General features: G+C 35.4%; 1 protein-coding gene across 6 annotated transcripts; it reads left to right on the top strand.

The window, feature by feature from the left end:
• Positions 1 to 98: 98 nt before the first annotated feature.
• On the top strand, positions 99 to 13,619 carry LOC124413030 (histone-lysine N-methyltransferase ash1). Of its 6 annotated transcripts, none has more exons than XM_046893335.1 (15): positions 99 to 216; positions 1,265 to 1,502; positions 1,631 to 1,851; positions 3,316 to 3,366; positions 4,299 to 4,421; positions 5,562 to 8,977; positions 9,131 to 9,463; positions 9,663 to 9,943; positions 10,032 to 10,534; positions 10,705 to 11,126; positions 11,244 to 11,570; positions 11,655 to 11,827; positions 12,024 to 12,190; positions 12,310 to 12,531; positions 12,703 to 13,619. In XM_046893335.1, the coding sequence occupies exons 2-15, from the start codon at positions 1,331 to 1,333 to the stop codon at positions 12,844 to 12,846; spliced, it is 6,555 nt and encodes a 2,184-aa protein (XP_046749291.1). In that variant the 5' UTR covers positions 99 to 216; positions 1,265 to 1,330; the 3' UTR covers positions 12,847 to 13,619. The 6 variants fall into 6 exon arrangements, with proteins under 6 accessions (XP_046749291.1, XP_046749289.1, XP_046749287.1 ...); XM_046893333.1 differs by having other exon boundaries at positions 100 to 329; XM_046893331.1 differs by having other exon boundaries at positions 100 to 329; positions 1,086 to 1,502.
• The last annotated feature ends 1,338 nt before the right edge of the window (positions 13,620 to 14,957 follow it).

The following is a 14,957-nucleotide window of genomic DNA, read 5'->3' as shown; positions in this document are numbered from 1 at the left end:
TACCGACGTGTACACCTATACCATGGTGGAAAGGTAATCTTATACTTACCGTTTGTTCAAATAGTGATCTCAGTGACCATCGCGTTGCGTTAGTATCGCATTTATCGAGGTACGCGAGATGCGCTCTGCGTTCGATGTCCGAAAAAATATGTGAATAACGAAGTATCCCGATGATCCCTAAGCGCGGGATATCGCGCGTCCATGTCCTAAGATAATGTAAAATGACTATCATATTTATTTAGGATCTGTAAGCTTGTGTAATAGTGATTTGGTGCGGTCAAAGTGTCCAACAGGGTCCCCAACGCCATTTTGTGATCCCTTACGAAGACGTAAACATCACACTTTCTAATCGTATTTATGGCAGCACACAATCCGCTCTGAAATCCTTACAGGCTCGCTCGATCTACGCCGCATATTACTTTTCTTCACTCACCAAAGATCGGAAGCAAATTCTTGTAACCTCTTGCCCGTATACCCTACATTTCGCGCCAAATTGGTGGTTGCACCTGGTGCATCTGCCCGCTTAGAAAACAGCTGTCTTGTGCTCGAACTTGTTATCACTTAACTGTCATTTTTTTCTACTCAAAGACACCTGACGCCTCTACAAAGTCTCGTTCCCCTGGATTCGTAATAAAAGTAGTCCAATCAAATCGAAACATAGAGTTTTTTCATAATTTTCCTACATCATCCTCATACTTATACGGTTTGTTTTATTATGTTCACTTCTACTTGCGTGGTCACACTATATGCGTTCAATATGTATTCCGTATTTTGATGTACGCAACTTAGGACCAGCTTCACACTTCTCCCAGCCACGTTGTAACGTACTTACACAATTTCGTCGCTTTCAGAATTCTGTATACATACGAATTCTCTATACGTACATTAGTCTCTACGTCGTTGAAAACGAGCACAAACATCTATTCGTACAAAATAATCGCAAATTTTTTTCTCGATCACAAGGCTCTTGTCGTGATTCGTGCAAAATGAACAAGTTTTAAAACTATATGTACGCGATTTTCTATTATCTTATTCAGCGTTATGAAATCGGGAATTATATATTCTAATATACACTTGATTTACAGTATCTGTACCTTGAACTCTTGGACATAACCTAATACTTGCCAAAAGAATTACCTGAGACGTATATGACAAAGTTGATAAGTAGATTGCTAGTGCTGGTTTTACTTATTGGAAACATTGATTGATTAACAAATTGTTACGTTTAAACGTGAATGAATAACTTTTATACATCGTTGAAAAGAAACTGGAAGTCGCAAGAGATGCTCACTCTCCATACCTGATTACTATATTAACATAATTTCAAATAATGTCCGGGGATTCGGGGTGGAGCGCGGTTATCCACCGTCCCTCAGAACTGGAATTAGAAAATTGGAATTGGGATGAGAATGACGGAGATCAAGAACGAGAACTCCCGTCTACTGTAGATATGGATGCCATCAAAGGTGGGGGGAGCTGGGATCCTCCTAATGGCACTAATGGTAATTAAACCGGAAATAATATTGGACACACATTCAAACCAAGGATTGAACGATACGACAGTTCGTTCACCTCTTACCAAGTTAGACGAGTTGCAAATATTCCATCCTGGTTTGCTTGGTTTACACAGGCACAGATTCCGTCGATTCTGAAGATGATTCAGAATCAGAGGAGGAGAGTTCTGCTGGTTCAGACGGCAGCTGTTCTTTCTCTGATTCAAATTCCGATTCAGAGGAGGAAAGCACGGCTGAAGAAGAAGAGGACGAGGGTGAAGATAGTGGATCCGATTCTGATTGCACTTCAGAAAGGAGCGAGCAGACGTTTTCCATTCGGGAGACAAATTTTGAGCAGGTATGGCTGGCCTGTGAAAGTACTGGGGTGAACCTTTTTCTTAAAAAAATCAAAATATATATAAAACTTTTCGATGCAGTATTGTAAATCATTGATGCTACTTACATTGTTTTTGGACTATAATCACACAATTAAGGTTATTCGGACAGTACCACCTCTAATCGGATTAATTCAATTATTTATTTACTAATAATAATACACAAATATCTTTTGAGTCAAGTATTTTTCCGCATATAATACATCTGACAACAATGAATATATAACAGTTGTATAATTTGTTGCCAGTGTTTGCTTGAATTTCATTTCTAAATTTACAAAACGAGTGAGGAAACAACTTTGTAGAGAAAAACGAAATTATAAAATGGAAAAAACACTTGATTGAATGATTGAATTTAGAAATTCGCGCTTTTTTTTTGTTCCACATAGCCACACTTTCACGAGTCAGATATAACATTTAAGTATGGCTAACTGATATTTTCGTGAATTTTCGATCATTTAGATGAGAATATTTAAAAACTACACGTCAGAATACATTTTTTTTTATCATTTTTGTGTAATCTATGAGAATTGATTAATATAACTTACAGTTATTTGTATTTTTATCTATGTGCGGTTTACACAAGATTCCCTATTGATTACATCTTAAATATACAATTTTTAATAATTAATTACACTAAAACGCGTCAGATCTTTCTCAAAAACTGATTTTATATGTATTTATGAGTGATTAATAACATATTAAAAATTCAGCTTTTTAACTTTACATTATTCTAATGTCCGAACAACTTTAAACAAAAAAAAATGGTTACCATCAGATTATAACACTTATTTGTGATTTCTTCGGATGGCCAATAGGGCTTACGTAATCATAATGCAATTGTTCCAATTGAAAAGTTTTATCTATACTTTACTGACTTTATATTTGAAACGTGCAGCTGTGTATTTGATCGTATAGTTATTTCATATGTGTAGGTCAGTGGCTTGGAAATACAAACACTCTTATCGACCAGTAGAGAATTGACAATCGCAGTTAAAAATTAAGATACATGTAGCACGTTTCAAAGATATATTGTTTTCTTATATTTGAGACTTGTAAGAATCTTATTTTCAAGTACTCAATAGCGAAAACTTTCTGTAGAAGAGAATAAAAATCTAAGTTGGAGACTATTCCTTGTTGAACTTTCCCTTTATAAATGCACTTCTTGGGGTATACGTCAATTTCAGCCTTAACCAATGTTTCTTGATCCAGCGTAACTTTGACAAAGCTGAAACAATTAATATATTAACTATGAAAAGTAACAATGTTAAAAAACTATTGAATGTTCTAAAATACGCGAGTTTATAGGCTGATAAATATTTGTAACAGTTGTAATGAGTTAAGCGTAAGGTCTTGTTGAAGGAATCCTAATATCAAATTTATCGTTATTTTTAATTAATCTTTGCTGTTACCGTTTGCACGTACAGCCTACTACTATCAAACGTGATGACCACCGGGAGGACTCATTGACTATTCTGGTAAATTGTTTTTTCGAAATTGTTAAGATAAAACTTTTTTTTACTCATAACCAACAAGATTAAATGATATTACCATCTCGATAATACTCTGCTTATTAAAAAATTTGTTGCCCAAAATAAGGAATCATTACCATCATCTGATAGTTACCATGCTATACTTGATTTTAATGAAACAAAGACTATTGTATATGTCTATATTGTCTGTTTCATTCAAAGATTAAAGTTTTACTGTCATTATTGATTATTACTTACCAATCATTGGGACTGAAAACAATGGGCCGGGAAATTCTGCATGGTATGTTTTTGATTTACGAGGTTCAAGTTTGTAATGTGGATGTAATAAATATATAGCAAGGAAATGTAGCCACTGCAAAATTGACCACATGACAACGAAAATGAATGTAAAGTTTATTGTTTCAGTGTTAACTCATATTTTTCACATCCTTTTTCAAAAATTTTAATAGTTGATGTAATTCAATGTTATGTTCATACTATGTTGAGTTGATGTTGTAAACTTGTACCTCATTCTCGAAATTGGGATATTTATTGGAAGTATCAATCTTAAGATTCAAACTCTTGTTCAAGCCTGTATTATTTATGTATAGTGAATTTTGTACATTAACATTATTCATCCAACCATCAGCCTCTATATGTGTCCATGTATATTACATGTATGCATCTGTATGTACTCGAAAATTTTCATTCGCCTAAGATATATTGCATTACCAGTTTAAATTTGTCAAAGTAAAACATATGTCAGATATCAAGAATCATTTCGATACATTTAGATTTCTTTTAGCTGTCACTTAGTAGTCATCATTTGTTGTAGAAACAACCCACATTTTGAGTATTTTTTCTTATCACTTTTCCAACTGAAACTCATCCATGCTTCTTCAGAAGAATTAAATTAGTTGAGTTATATCTTTCTTCAGGGTGCATTAAAGCTGAAAATTGCATTGAAGGCTTCTAAAAAAGAAGATGTGGATAAGCCAAAATGTGAAAAACCTCGAAGACCTGCCTCCAGACGACCCAAGGTTTCTAGTCGTAGTACTAAAGTAAGTAGCTGTAGTGACAGATGACTCATTCATACTTAATCTTCAGTATTTCCATCAAATATGGTAACTCTCTTGAATACCATACTGATAATTAAGTTTGCAGTATGCAGTATGCTATGTGAACTAAATACTTTATGCATGTGTCAAAATTTATTCCTTGGTTTGCATTTATTTTTTACTTTAACCATTATCATACATGAAAAGTGTATTTCTCAGGCCACTCACTTAACTGTGCATAAATTACTCATTGAATGAGGTGTACACCTGCTTAAACTAACCACATGCTCCACTGTAAAAAAATCAATAGGGTTCATGATTCATACTAACTTAACTTTTCGTCAGAGGCATAACGCATGAGCAAGAAATTTCCATGAAGAAAAAATAACAATCATTGCTGTATTATTATACCATACTTTTATTATTTTCATTAAAAATTCATACATACATTATCTGTAGTTATTATTGTCTTTTCAATGCAAATAATTTTGACATATGCCGAGATTTAAAATTGTTGAAGGTTTTCAGCTATGAAAAATATCTGCAAATGACAATAACAACTGTACATGATTTTTTAAAAAGATAGAGCCAGCTATTACATCAATTTTTTTGTGATTTATACTGCATGCTTGATTTTACTAATGTCACAGTTAATACAAAATCTGTTGGCTTACCAAAATGAGGTTGACATTAGTAACGTTAAAGTAACGAAACTTAGAATTACTCAAAATTACTATTTTCCAACTTCAGAATAAGTTTGAAGAAGTTGAGTTTGCAAAATACGAGTATGCTAATGCTATACTATAGTTTACTTAATTATCGAAATACCGGTTTTTCATAAAAATGCATTATCAAAATGGCATTACGGTTCTATTTCCAAAAAGTTGAACACGTCTTTCTGCTTACTGCGGCTGCCAGCATATGTTTCATGGAAATTCAACATAGTAATAATCCAGAGAAACAGGATGCTTATATACATGCATCAAAATTTAGAATACATTTCACAATCAATCAAATGTGCGAATTTTTAACAGTTTCGAAAATAAAACGTTTGAACTTGCATGCGATTTCTGGAGCATAAAACCAAAATGTATATTATTTGAAGTGACTAAGGTGATCACACTTTTTAATTACCATAAATAGGTATCAGAGTGCAGCAGTGATGAATCCGAGACAGCTACTGCACGTCCAGCACCCCAACAGCAGCAGCCTCTCCAAGAAATAAATCAGGAAGATTTGGCCGCCATTTTACCTGACCAAGAACACGAAGATGCTCCATTTGATGGTTTCGAAGATTCCGAAAGTGGACGCTTGGTTTCTAAGGCAATTGAAAGAATGTCTCTTGGGGCAGATTCTGATACCAGTGAAAATACTGACCAGAATCCTGTGCCTGTTTATAGTTCTACGTTGCTGCAACAGTTTGTTGAAAAAACAGCTATGCTTTCAGAGCCTAGGAAAAGGCGAAGTAAGCCTTTGAAGAAATCAAATGAACCCGAGTACGCATCAGTATCTAATGTATCTCCTGACTCAGGGATTCAGTCAGTTAACAACAGTCCCTTGCACTTAGGTGTAAGTCCTATTAGTCCACCACTACCGTCTCAATCGCCGGTTCAAGTAGCTCAATCAAAACCAGCTGTCAATGTTGATAGAATTCTGTATCCACCTAAAAGGAAACCTGGAAGACCCGCGAAAAGCATTTCTACCCAACCTAGAGGACCTGGTAGGCCAAAATTAAAACCAGAAATCATTGAGAAAATTGAAAAAATTGAAAGAAATGAAAGTCCAGGAACAAAAAAAGCCAAGGAAATTGTAATGAATGAAAAGCGAACGAAAGGTAGTAGCACTCAGGGTAATAGTAAAACGTCTGAAGAAAATAAAGATGAGTCTGTTAGTAAAATGAAAAAATCTAAAAATAAAAAGCATTGTCAAGATAAAAAATGCACCTCCCTCAAGACCACCCAAGACAGAATGTCTTCGAAGTCTGAAAAAGTTCATTCTCCCCAGGATAAGTGCCTAAATAAATCCAACAAACAAGCTAAGAATCCCTCACAGTGCGATGGAAATACCTGCAAGAATGTCCGGCAAGAAAGATGTACTGGCTCCTCAAAAACCACGTCACCATCACAACAGAAGTGTACATCGAAGCAGAATCAGATTGAAGATAAATTGAATCATAGTCAAAAAGTTTCAAAGGAGAACAGGGCTGATGCATCGCCTGCATCGAGAAAACAAGGCACTGGTAAAAAACTTACGACATCAGCTCCAAGAAGAGTTTTGAAAGAAAATAAAAACAGTAAAAAGTCTGCTGTTAATTCAACTTCATCTGGGGTTGGTCACTCTGTAGAGATGGGTTTGCTCATGGATGAGAAAATGAAATGTGAAAATCCAGAAAACGATTCAAAGCAGACTGTTAAAAACCCACTTCAGAATCACCGCCGTAAGCATCATCATAAGCATAAAAGACGATATTTGGTGCCACCAAAAACCCCTGTGCGTATAGATCCATGCGTTATTCAAGAATTGGAGAAATTAATTGAGGAGTTTTCAAAATGTTGCAGCTTGGGACGAACAACTACAAATTCTGTGCACTCCGAGTTGCCACAGATTTTTCGTGTGAAGAAAATTAATAAAAAAAGGAAAGGTGGAGACGTTAGTTTAAATGATGAACAAAAGTTGAAAAGACGTCTAAAGAAAGAGAAGGTTTCATCTGGTGCTGAATCAAAAAATAGCACAAGCACCAATTCAAATTCAAATTCAAACGAACAAAGGCTGCCATTAAAAAAACGGCATTATCATGTATCAAGCCCGCACAGTTCCCAAAGTTCTAATGCCAGTTGCACCGACATTAGTAACATTGAAACAAATTCTACCGAAAGTCATATCGAAGAAGCCATAGAAGCTACTATAACAAGATACAGCAGTAGTCCTTCATTGAATAAAGACTCTATTCCGGTAACTCCTAAAAAGAGACACAGAGATATGGAAAACATTGCACTGGAAAAACTAGAAAATGAATCGTTTGACCTGGCAGATGACAAGCCCTTAAATTTACTAGAATTTCAACCTAGGAGAAAAAAAAAAATTCTAAGAGATCTTCGAGTCACTGTTACCAAATTGGATACAACAGATAATTATACACCTAATGAAAAACAGGAGAAAATGGAGAAAAACTCAGGTGAAAAAATTGTAAAACAACAACTTGATAAAGGGAACAAAAATGAAAAACTGCAGTCAGACAAATTAGGAAAAGTTGATAAGCCTCAGTCTGAAAAGACCGAAAAGAATCAGTTGGACAACAAGAACGAGAAATTTCAACTGAAAAGTATTTCCAATGGAAGTGGGTTTATATCAAAAAACACATCAGAAATCTTGGACAACGATAATTTGAGCTCCGATAACAAAATCACGACTAGAAAGGAATTTAGTTTAAACGTTCCGAACCCAGTCAATCCATTGGCAGCCTTAATTTTAACAAAAAGAAAAATTCGAAGAAGAAAGGCTATAAATCGAACTGGGTTTCCAACTTTGAAAAAGAAAAAGAAGAAACTCCCGCTGTCAGCTAACGGTATTATATTACAGAGTACATCTTCCATTACTCAAGCATCAAAATTTAAAATCGCAAGGGAAGATTTCAAATCATCCAAAATGGAAGATGGCGAGTCAATCTTGAAGCAGGCAGAAGCCCAAGATGTACTTCCAATTCTCGATCACCTAAAGATGCAAGATGTAGATGGCGAGAAACCTGATGATACTGAAATCGATATTAATGATTCCGAAGATTCTGCTTCTCTGCAAGACCACTGCTTGAGTAAAAACTGTTCTGAAAAAGTGTCCAAAGGTTTGACTGGACAACTCCGAGTGCGAAAGGATTTAGTTGAATGTGATGGCAGTAAGCCTTGTGATAAATTGTGCCCGATTAAGTATGAAAAAGTACAAGATTCTAGAATTTATGATGAGAATGCAACTTTAGAAGAATCACTTGAGAGGTATAATCAAAGCCAGAGAGTGGCGGAATTGAGTGAAGAAAATTTGAGGAAATTGGAACGTGCTAATTCGCAAGATACAGTAAAACTGGAAATCTCAGGTAATCTCAACAATAATCACAGTCACAAAAGGAGAAGAGGTTCTGTAAGCCCTTGTAACTTGACGATTAGAAATTTGAAAAGAGTACGGAATGCTGGGTATGATACTGAAAGTGACGCAATACCTAGCAGTGATGTAGCCAGTGACGATCATGAACTTGGAAAGCATCTAGGATCATCTCATAGCCGAAAGAAGCAACCTAGGTGGAAGAAAAGGTATCTTCAGGCTGGACTTTTCTCAGATTATTTCAAAGAAGATGAACCCAGAAAAGTTCTCAGTTCTGATAACAATTCTGGGAAGAACAAAATGGCTTATGACCCTGCAGAACATCCCCATGGGTTGTTACCACCACCGTATCATTGTGGAAAATTCTTACGCCAGAGAAAAATACCATTTCAATTGCCTTACGACTTGTGGTGGCTTCACACACATTCAAGATTGCCTGGTAGAGATTTAGTACCATCATGGAATTACAGGTGAGCTTGAGAAAAATTTTGAAAATCAAGTTAAATAAAATTGTACCTAATAAACCTGAAGTAGCAGAAAAAGTTACATAGCCTGTTTGCCAACATCGAAACTTAGAGGGTTTCCTTTCGTTAAAATATTAACTAGATGATATTATTTTACAGAAAAATTAGAACAAATATTTACTATGATGTTAAGCCAACAACGTTATATGAAGCTCAGGCTTGCGAGTGTAAAGCTGAAACTGGATGTGGAGAAGATTGTATAAACCGCATGGTATTTAGCGAGTGTTCACCACAGCTCTGTCCTTGCGCTGAAAAATGCAGGAATCAAAAAATTCAAAGACATGAATGGGCGCCAGGTTTACAAAGGTTTATGACTGAAGATAAAGGATGGGGAGTCAAAACCCAAGAGCATATTAGATCTGGTGAATTCATTCTTGAGTACGTCGGCGAAGTTGTTTCTGAAAGGGAATTCAAATCCAGAATGGCAACGAGGTATATTGTTACACTGCTATTTGTACATAAGTGTAATTTGTAGCCAATGTTAATGAAATAACTGCTTTTATTTCCGTCCACTACTGAATAGTTATATTATTAGGAATTACTTGTCTTCCTTACTAATTCCAAAATCCAGTCTTACAATCAATTGGTAGTATTTATATTTAAATACATTTATTATTATATATATCCGCAGATATGCTAATGACACTCATCACTATTGTCTGCACCTTGACGGAGGACTTGTTATTGATGGACATCGAATGGGAGGGGATGGTCGCTTTGTTAATCACTCTTGCGAACCCAACTGTGAAATGCAAAAGTGGAGCGTACATGGATTACCAAGAATGGCACTATTCGCGTCACGGGATATAAAATCAGGAGAGGAACTGACCTACGATTATAATTTTGCACTATTTAACCCATCTGAAGGTCAACAGTGCAGATGCGGGAGCAATGCTTGTAGAGGCGTAATTGGTGAGTAAAATCGCTCACAGATGAGAGATTCTGATTTCAAACTTCTATATTTCTTATACTCTTGATTACAAATTTATTTTCATTGTAGGAGGAAAAAGTCAAAGAGTTGTCAGGCCAGTCATCTTGTCTGCTTCCCAATCTCAATCAGAGAACAGCGAGAGACGGTCTGTAGGACGACCTCGAAAGAATGTTAGAAAATCGAACATCGTTCATTCGTCAAACTCTAAAGGAATTTGTAAATCGCGAAAATTGGGTGATCCAAGTGTCATACCTACCCCGCTAGTAAAACCTATGTCGCATCAACAAAGGTGTTTTGCTCAACAGCATCATTGCTTCCTCCTTAGAAACTTGGAGAAGGTTAGGAGATTAAAATCTGTTTTGAATCACCCTCAAGCTCAAACAGGAAAAGTCAAAGTAAACGTGGCTCAAAATGTTAAAGAAAAAGGAAACGGAGATGCGAAGACACAATCCGATGCATTTTTTTCACAACTTACTGCATTGACTAATACAAATCCTAGAACAGTAAGAACTCGACGTCTCGCTCAAGCACAGGATGATCCAGAAGTAAACAAGACTGCTAAACTGGCCAAGGTACTTACAATATTTCGACAAACAAGAATTTTTTCAACTTTATCCAGAATGCATATTGGTGTTACCTTTTATGTTTCTGTGCTATTTTATTATACTTTGATTTATCTAATTTCTACATTATTTGTAACAAGAAATTTTTATTGTAAACCATATTTTTTGTATTATTTTAGGTTCTTAAAGACTTGTACACTTTGGTGGCAACTGCTAAAGATGAAACAGACCAACTACTATGTGCCCCATTCATTAATTCACCACCGAAACGGAAACTACCAGAGTATTATGAGAAGATATCAGATCCAATAGACCTTAGTACAATAGATCAGTGCATAGGTACTGGTCACTATAAGACGGCAGAACAGTTTGATCAGGATATGATCAGACTTTTTGACAATAACGTCAAATTCTTTGGTCGAACCTCCGAAGTTGGCATAGCTGCAGCTAGATTAAGGAAGTTATATCTGGGTAGTAAATTAGAATTTGTTGATGCTATAACTGAAGCAATGGGAGTGCCACCATCTCAAGGTTTCTTGCCACCTAGAGGTTCGACTGCTGGTGAAGAAGATGTGATACGCTGCATTTGTGGATTGCACAGGTACTTGTGTTAATGCCGCGTTAAAATTGTAATGGAATATATTAGTTGAGAAACATGTATTTTGTTTCAACGTTTATTGTGTATCGGCTCTAATAACGTTTATAAATATACTTGTAGGGATGAAGGAGTGATGATTCAGTGTGAACGCTGTCTAGTATGGCAGCACTGTGATTGCGTTAAGGCAGATACCAGTATTGAATCTTATTTATGCGAGAGATGTCAGCCTCGGCCTGTTGATTTAGAAATTCCTCTAGAAGCTGAGGAAGAAGAAGAGGGCAAGCGGCACTACGTAACACTCTTGAGGGGTGACTTACAGCTGCGCCAGGGTGACACTGTATATGTACTAAGAGATACTCCTGAGAAACACACTTACAAGACAATACAAAAACCGGACTACGAACAGATGGACATTTTCAGAATTGAGAGACTGTGGAAGAATAGCAAGTCAGTACACTTTTGATTACAAAAAAATCACTAGCAGTGTCACTCTGACTGGTTTTAACCTATTACAACTTTTCGAATTCACAGGGGTGAGCGATACGTCTTCGGTCATCACTACCTAAGACCTCATGAGACATATCACGAGCCAACACGTAAATTTTATGAAAATGAAGTGGTGTGTGCACCTCTTTATGAAGCAGTACCTTGCGAATTGGTTGCCGGACGTTGCTGGGTTCTTGATCCTCACACTTATTGTAAAGGTAATTGCATAATTGCATAATTCACTCTGCTATTTAGTTCCTTATATGGCTAAGATGTAAGTACGCATGTGCTACTAGTTTATGTAAGCGTCGGAAGTCTGCTAAAGTTTATTGAACAATCTAAACATGGTTTAGAGATTTCAAAAAGTCTAGGATTCGGTTCTCTTCCGTATGAAATGTTTTTGTGTTGATACAGGCCGCCCAGTTGGTTCCACACCAGAACATACTTATGTCTGTGAATACCGGGTAGACCGAGCTGCTAGATTATTCACAAAGGTCGCACGTGCCAGGCATCAAGTTTGCACAAAGCCTTATGCCTTTGAGACCTTTAGTCAGCGAATGAAATACTATCGAACATATTTGGTAAGAATACATGTTTTTAAGTTTACTCTAAAATATGACTGGATCGAATTATTATAATTAAATCATGTCTGTCAATACATATTTCATACATTACTGATGCAAAAAAATTTTGCACCCAGCCACACAGCCTGGAAGGTGTTTCAACGAATTCGAGTCACAAAACGCACAAGGATAAAAAGAAAAACCATAATCACGACTCTGAAACACACGTCAAAACAGATTTAAATGTCGAGATAATGAAATCGAGTAATAAGGATCAACACAAGGCATCTAATAGGAGAATAAGGCAACATTCGAACGATATGACACAAATGGCTATGTCGTCTATCAACTGCCGACAGGTAAGACGTGGTTTTGTTCTAAAGTTAAAGTATCTTTTACCAATAAAACGTGTCATCAATTATCTCATAGTATCTATGTGTATCTGTTATCTCATAGTAACGTGAACATCAGTTTGTTCGAAAATGAAAGAATTTTTGTACATAATCAGTATTTGTATTTCATAACAACAGCGTGGCGAACAAAGAAAACGGTTGAACGGTATTTTGGTTGGCCTGCTGCAAAGAATGCCGAATAAAAAGGATCCCCTAGATTTGTCTTTCCTCTTGGAGCGAAATAGACGGAATCGTAAACGACCGGGTGGACTTAACCCGTAACATTGGTTGATAACCCAATGATAATGTCACATCATTACAGGTAGTTAATAGAGTATCGTTTTTTGCATTACAGCCAACCCCGCGTTTAATAGGCGTGCGTATTTGCCGATTTAATATATTATTACCTAGAAAATATTTTAAGGTTGACAATATTTCACAAATTTCTCTACGTGCTGTTTAAGATTTGAAAAAAGAAAAAAGAGAGAAAATGAAAATGTCCAGCTTTTGCTAGTTGTACAAATTAATGATTATTTAAATACTTTGGAAGAGGGAACTTTTGAAAAGAACTTGATTTCGAAACCAGAAATCAATAAAATGCTATTTGTTGATTAATGTTAAATTAAATAGCAGGTTTGGCTGTTACGATGTTTATTCTTAATTTATTAATTATCAAAATTGTACAGAATTGTTTATAAATTATTTTTATTATTATACAATTCGATATTGTTAAGCATATAGTTAATTAATTGTACAAATTATCGAATACGTGTGAGAGAAAAAGAATGAGTGAAGCTTGTTGCACAAATTAATAATTATATTTTTCATAACCCCGGTGTTAGAGAAGACAATTGTATAATATAATATTATATCAAAGATAGGTACATTATTGACTATATTGTATTTAAATCATTATTCATATTATCATCATAACCCAAAATGATCGACGAATTTGATTAAATCGAACTGTATATACATCTGCGATTGCATATTTATTACACTATATTTAATATTCTTATTAATAGTTTTTATTTTTTATTATATTCATACCTTAGGCTAACATATTTTTTATGTATAAACTTTTGAAGTAAGTTATATCACATGTAAATTTATTTTATTTTTACTTTCTTCCCTACGACCTGTAGTAGAATTTTAAGGGGTAAGCCTAATCTTGTTTGAGAAACAGGTCTGTTTTCAATATTTCATTTCTTACTCATGTATTGGGATGACAAGATTGAGTTTTTGCACACAGTTTGTACATAGTCTTAACATGTTTGTTTCTTCCTTTTTTTCACAAACAATATAGTTATTGTTATGTAAGCAAAGTGCTGTAGTTGCCGCACGGTTCGTTCGTGTACACGATTCCGGCAACTGGAGTCATGTAATATCAAAAATGGTAAAATCTACTTTTGCTTCAACGATGAAACTGCAGAATCTTTGATTACTTTTTCGAAATTTTGGGAATAGCGAAAATGGCATTTGTGATGAAAAAAAACTTCGATTTTCGACCAAAAACAGCAGCTCTAAATATTTCTATGACGACCGTCAAATCGTAAAACATGGTTTCGAGATAATCACAAAAAAAAAATATGCACAATCCACATATTTCGTGTATATTTTTCGTAAAAATTTTGGGGCCTGCTTCATATCTTTGGTGGCTCTTTAGATTTTTGAGTGCGGGGAATACGAATGTGATTTATTTTGCCCTTGAATATTTTTTTCATAAATTATATATAGATAATTATTCAAATGACGATTCTGGCGAAAAAATTAATTTTATAAAAAAAAAAGAAGTTTCACATAATAGATGCTCCTTTTTGAATTTACAATAGAACAGGTCTCCTTCATTTTTATGTTAGCTCTATTAGTAATGGTAAAGAGGAACGAACACCTTTCATGTGAAACTTTTTTTACAAAATGTATTGTTTCGTCGCAATTGTCATTTAAAAAATTTAATTGCAAGAAAGTGCCTCGATGTGTGGACTACTGGTTTGAGATAGTCACAATTCTCTTTCGTACTTTCGATCTGCGCTTGCTGCAGCTATGTCCTCTGCTTCGTTTTGTGATGCTCAATGAAGTTGTCACACTTCTTTTGCTGTTTTCTTCGCACAATATTCAGCCATGGCTTCTGCGATTGCAGATTTTAGAGAGGTGTAGTTTTGTATTCTTTTCATTGATCCATAATCAATTATCTGCTCCGTGTTTCCGAGACACACTGTAATACGTTTCCGAATTCAAAGCAGGCCAAATTTGACCGGCAAACGTGTGTACAATTAAACCACATGTTAGGGTCATCGAATACGTGTTTCTTTTTTCATGGCTCAGAATGGGGTGCCCAGGAATAAAAATTATTTCATTGATTTCATTCTCCTATTGTTTTACCGAAAAAGTTG

This window comes from Diprion similis, chromosome 12 (genome assembly GCF_021155765.1).
Source record: "Diprion similis isolate iyDipSimi1 chromosome 12, iyDipSimi1.1, whole genome shotgun sequence".
In the NCBI taxonomy this organism is placed as follows: domain Eukaryota; kingdom Metazoa; phylum Arthropoda; class Insecta; order Hymenoptera; family Diprionidae; genus Diprion; species Diprion similis.
This window is presented reverse-complemented; position numbering and strand designations above follow the sequence as displayed.

Bases quoted from the DNA above. Each gene is read 5' to 3' on its own strand.
- LOC124413030 (XM_046893335.1), top strand. From the start codon at position 1,331: ATGTCCGGGGATTCGGGGTGGAGCGCGGTTATCCACCGTCCCTCAGAA. The intron at 11,828-12,023 runs GTAATTGCATAA...GTGTTGATACAG, and splicing joins TCCTCACACTTATTGTAAAG to GCCGCCCAGTTGGTTCCACA. The intron at 12,532-12,702 runs GTAAGACGTGGT...TCATAACAACAG, and splicing joins CGTCTATCAACTGCCGACAG to CGTGGCGAACAAAGAAAACG.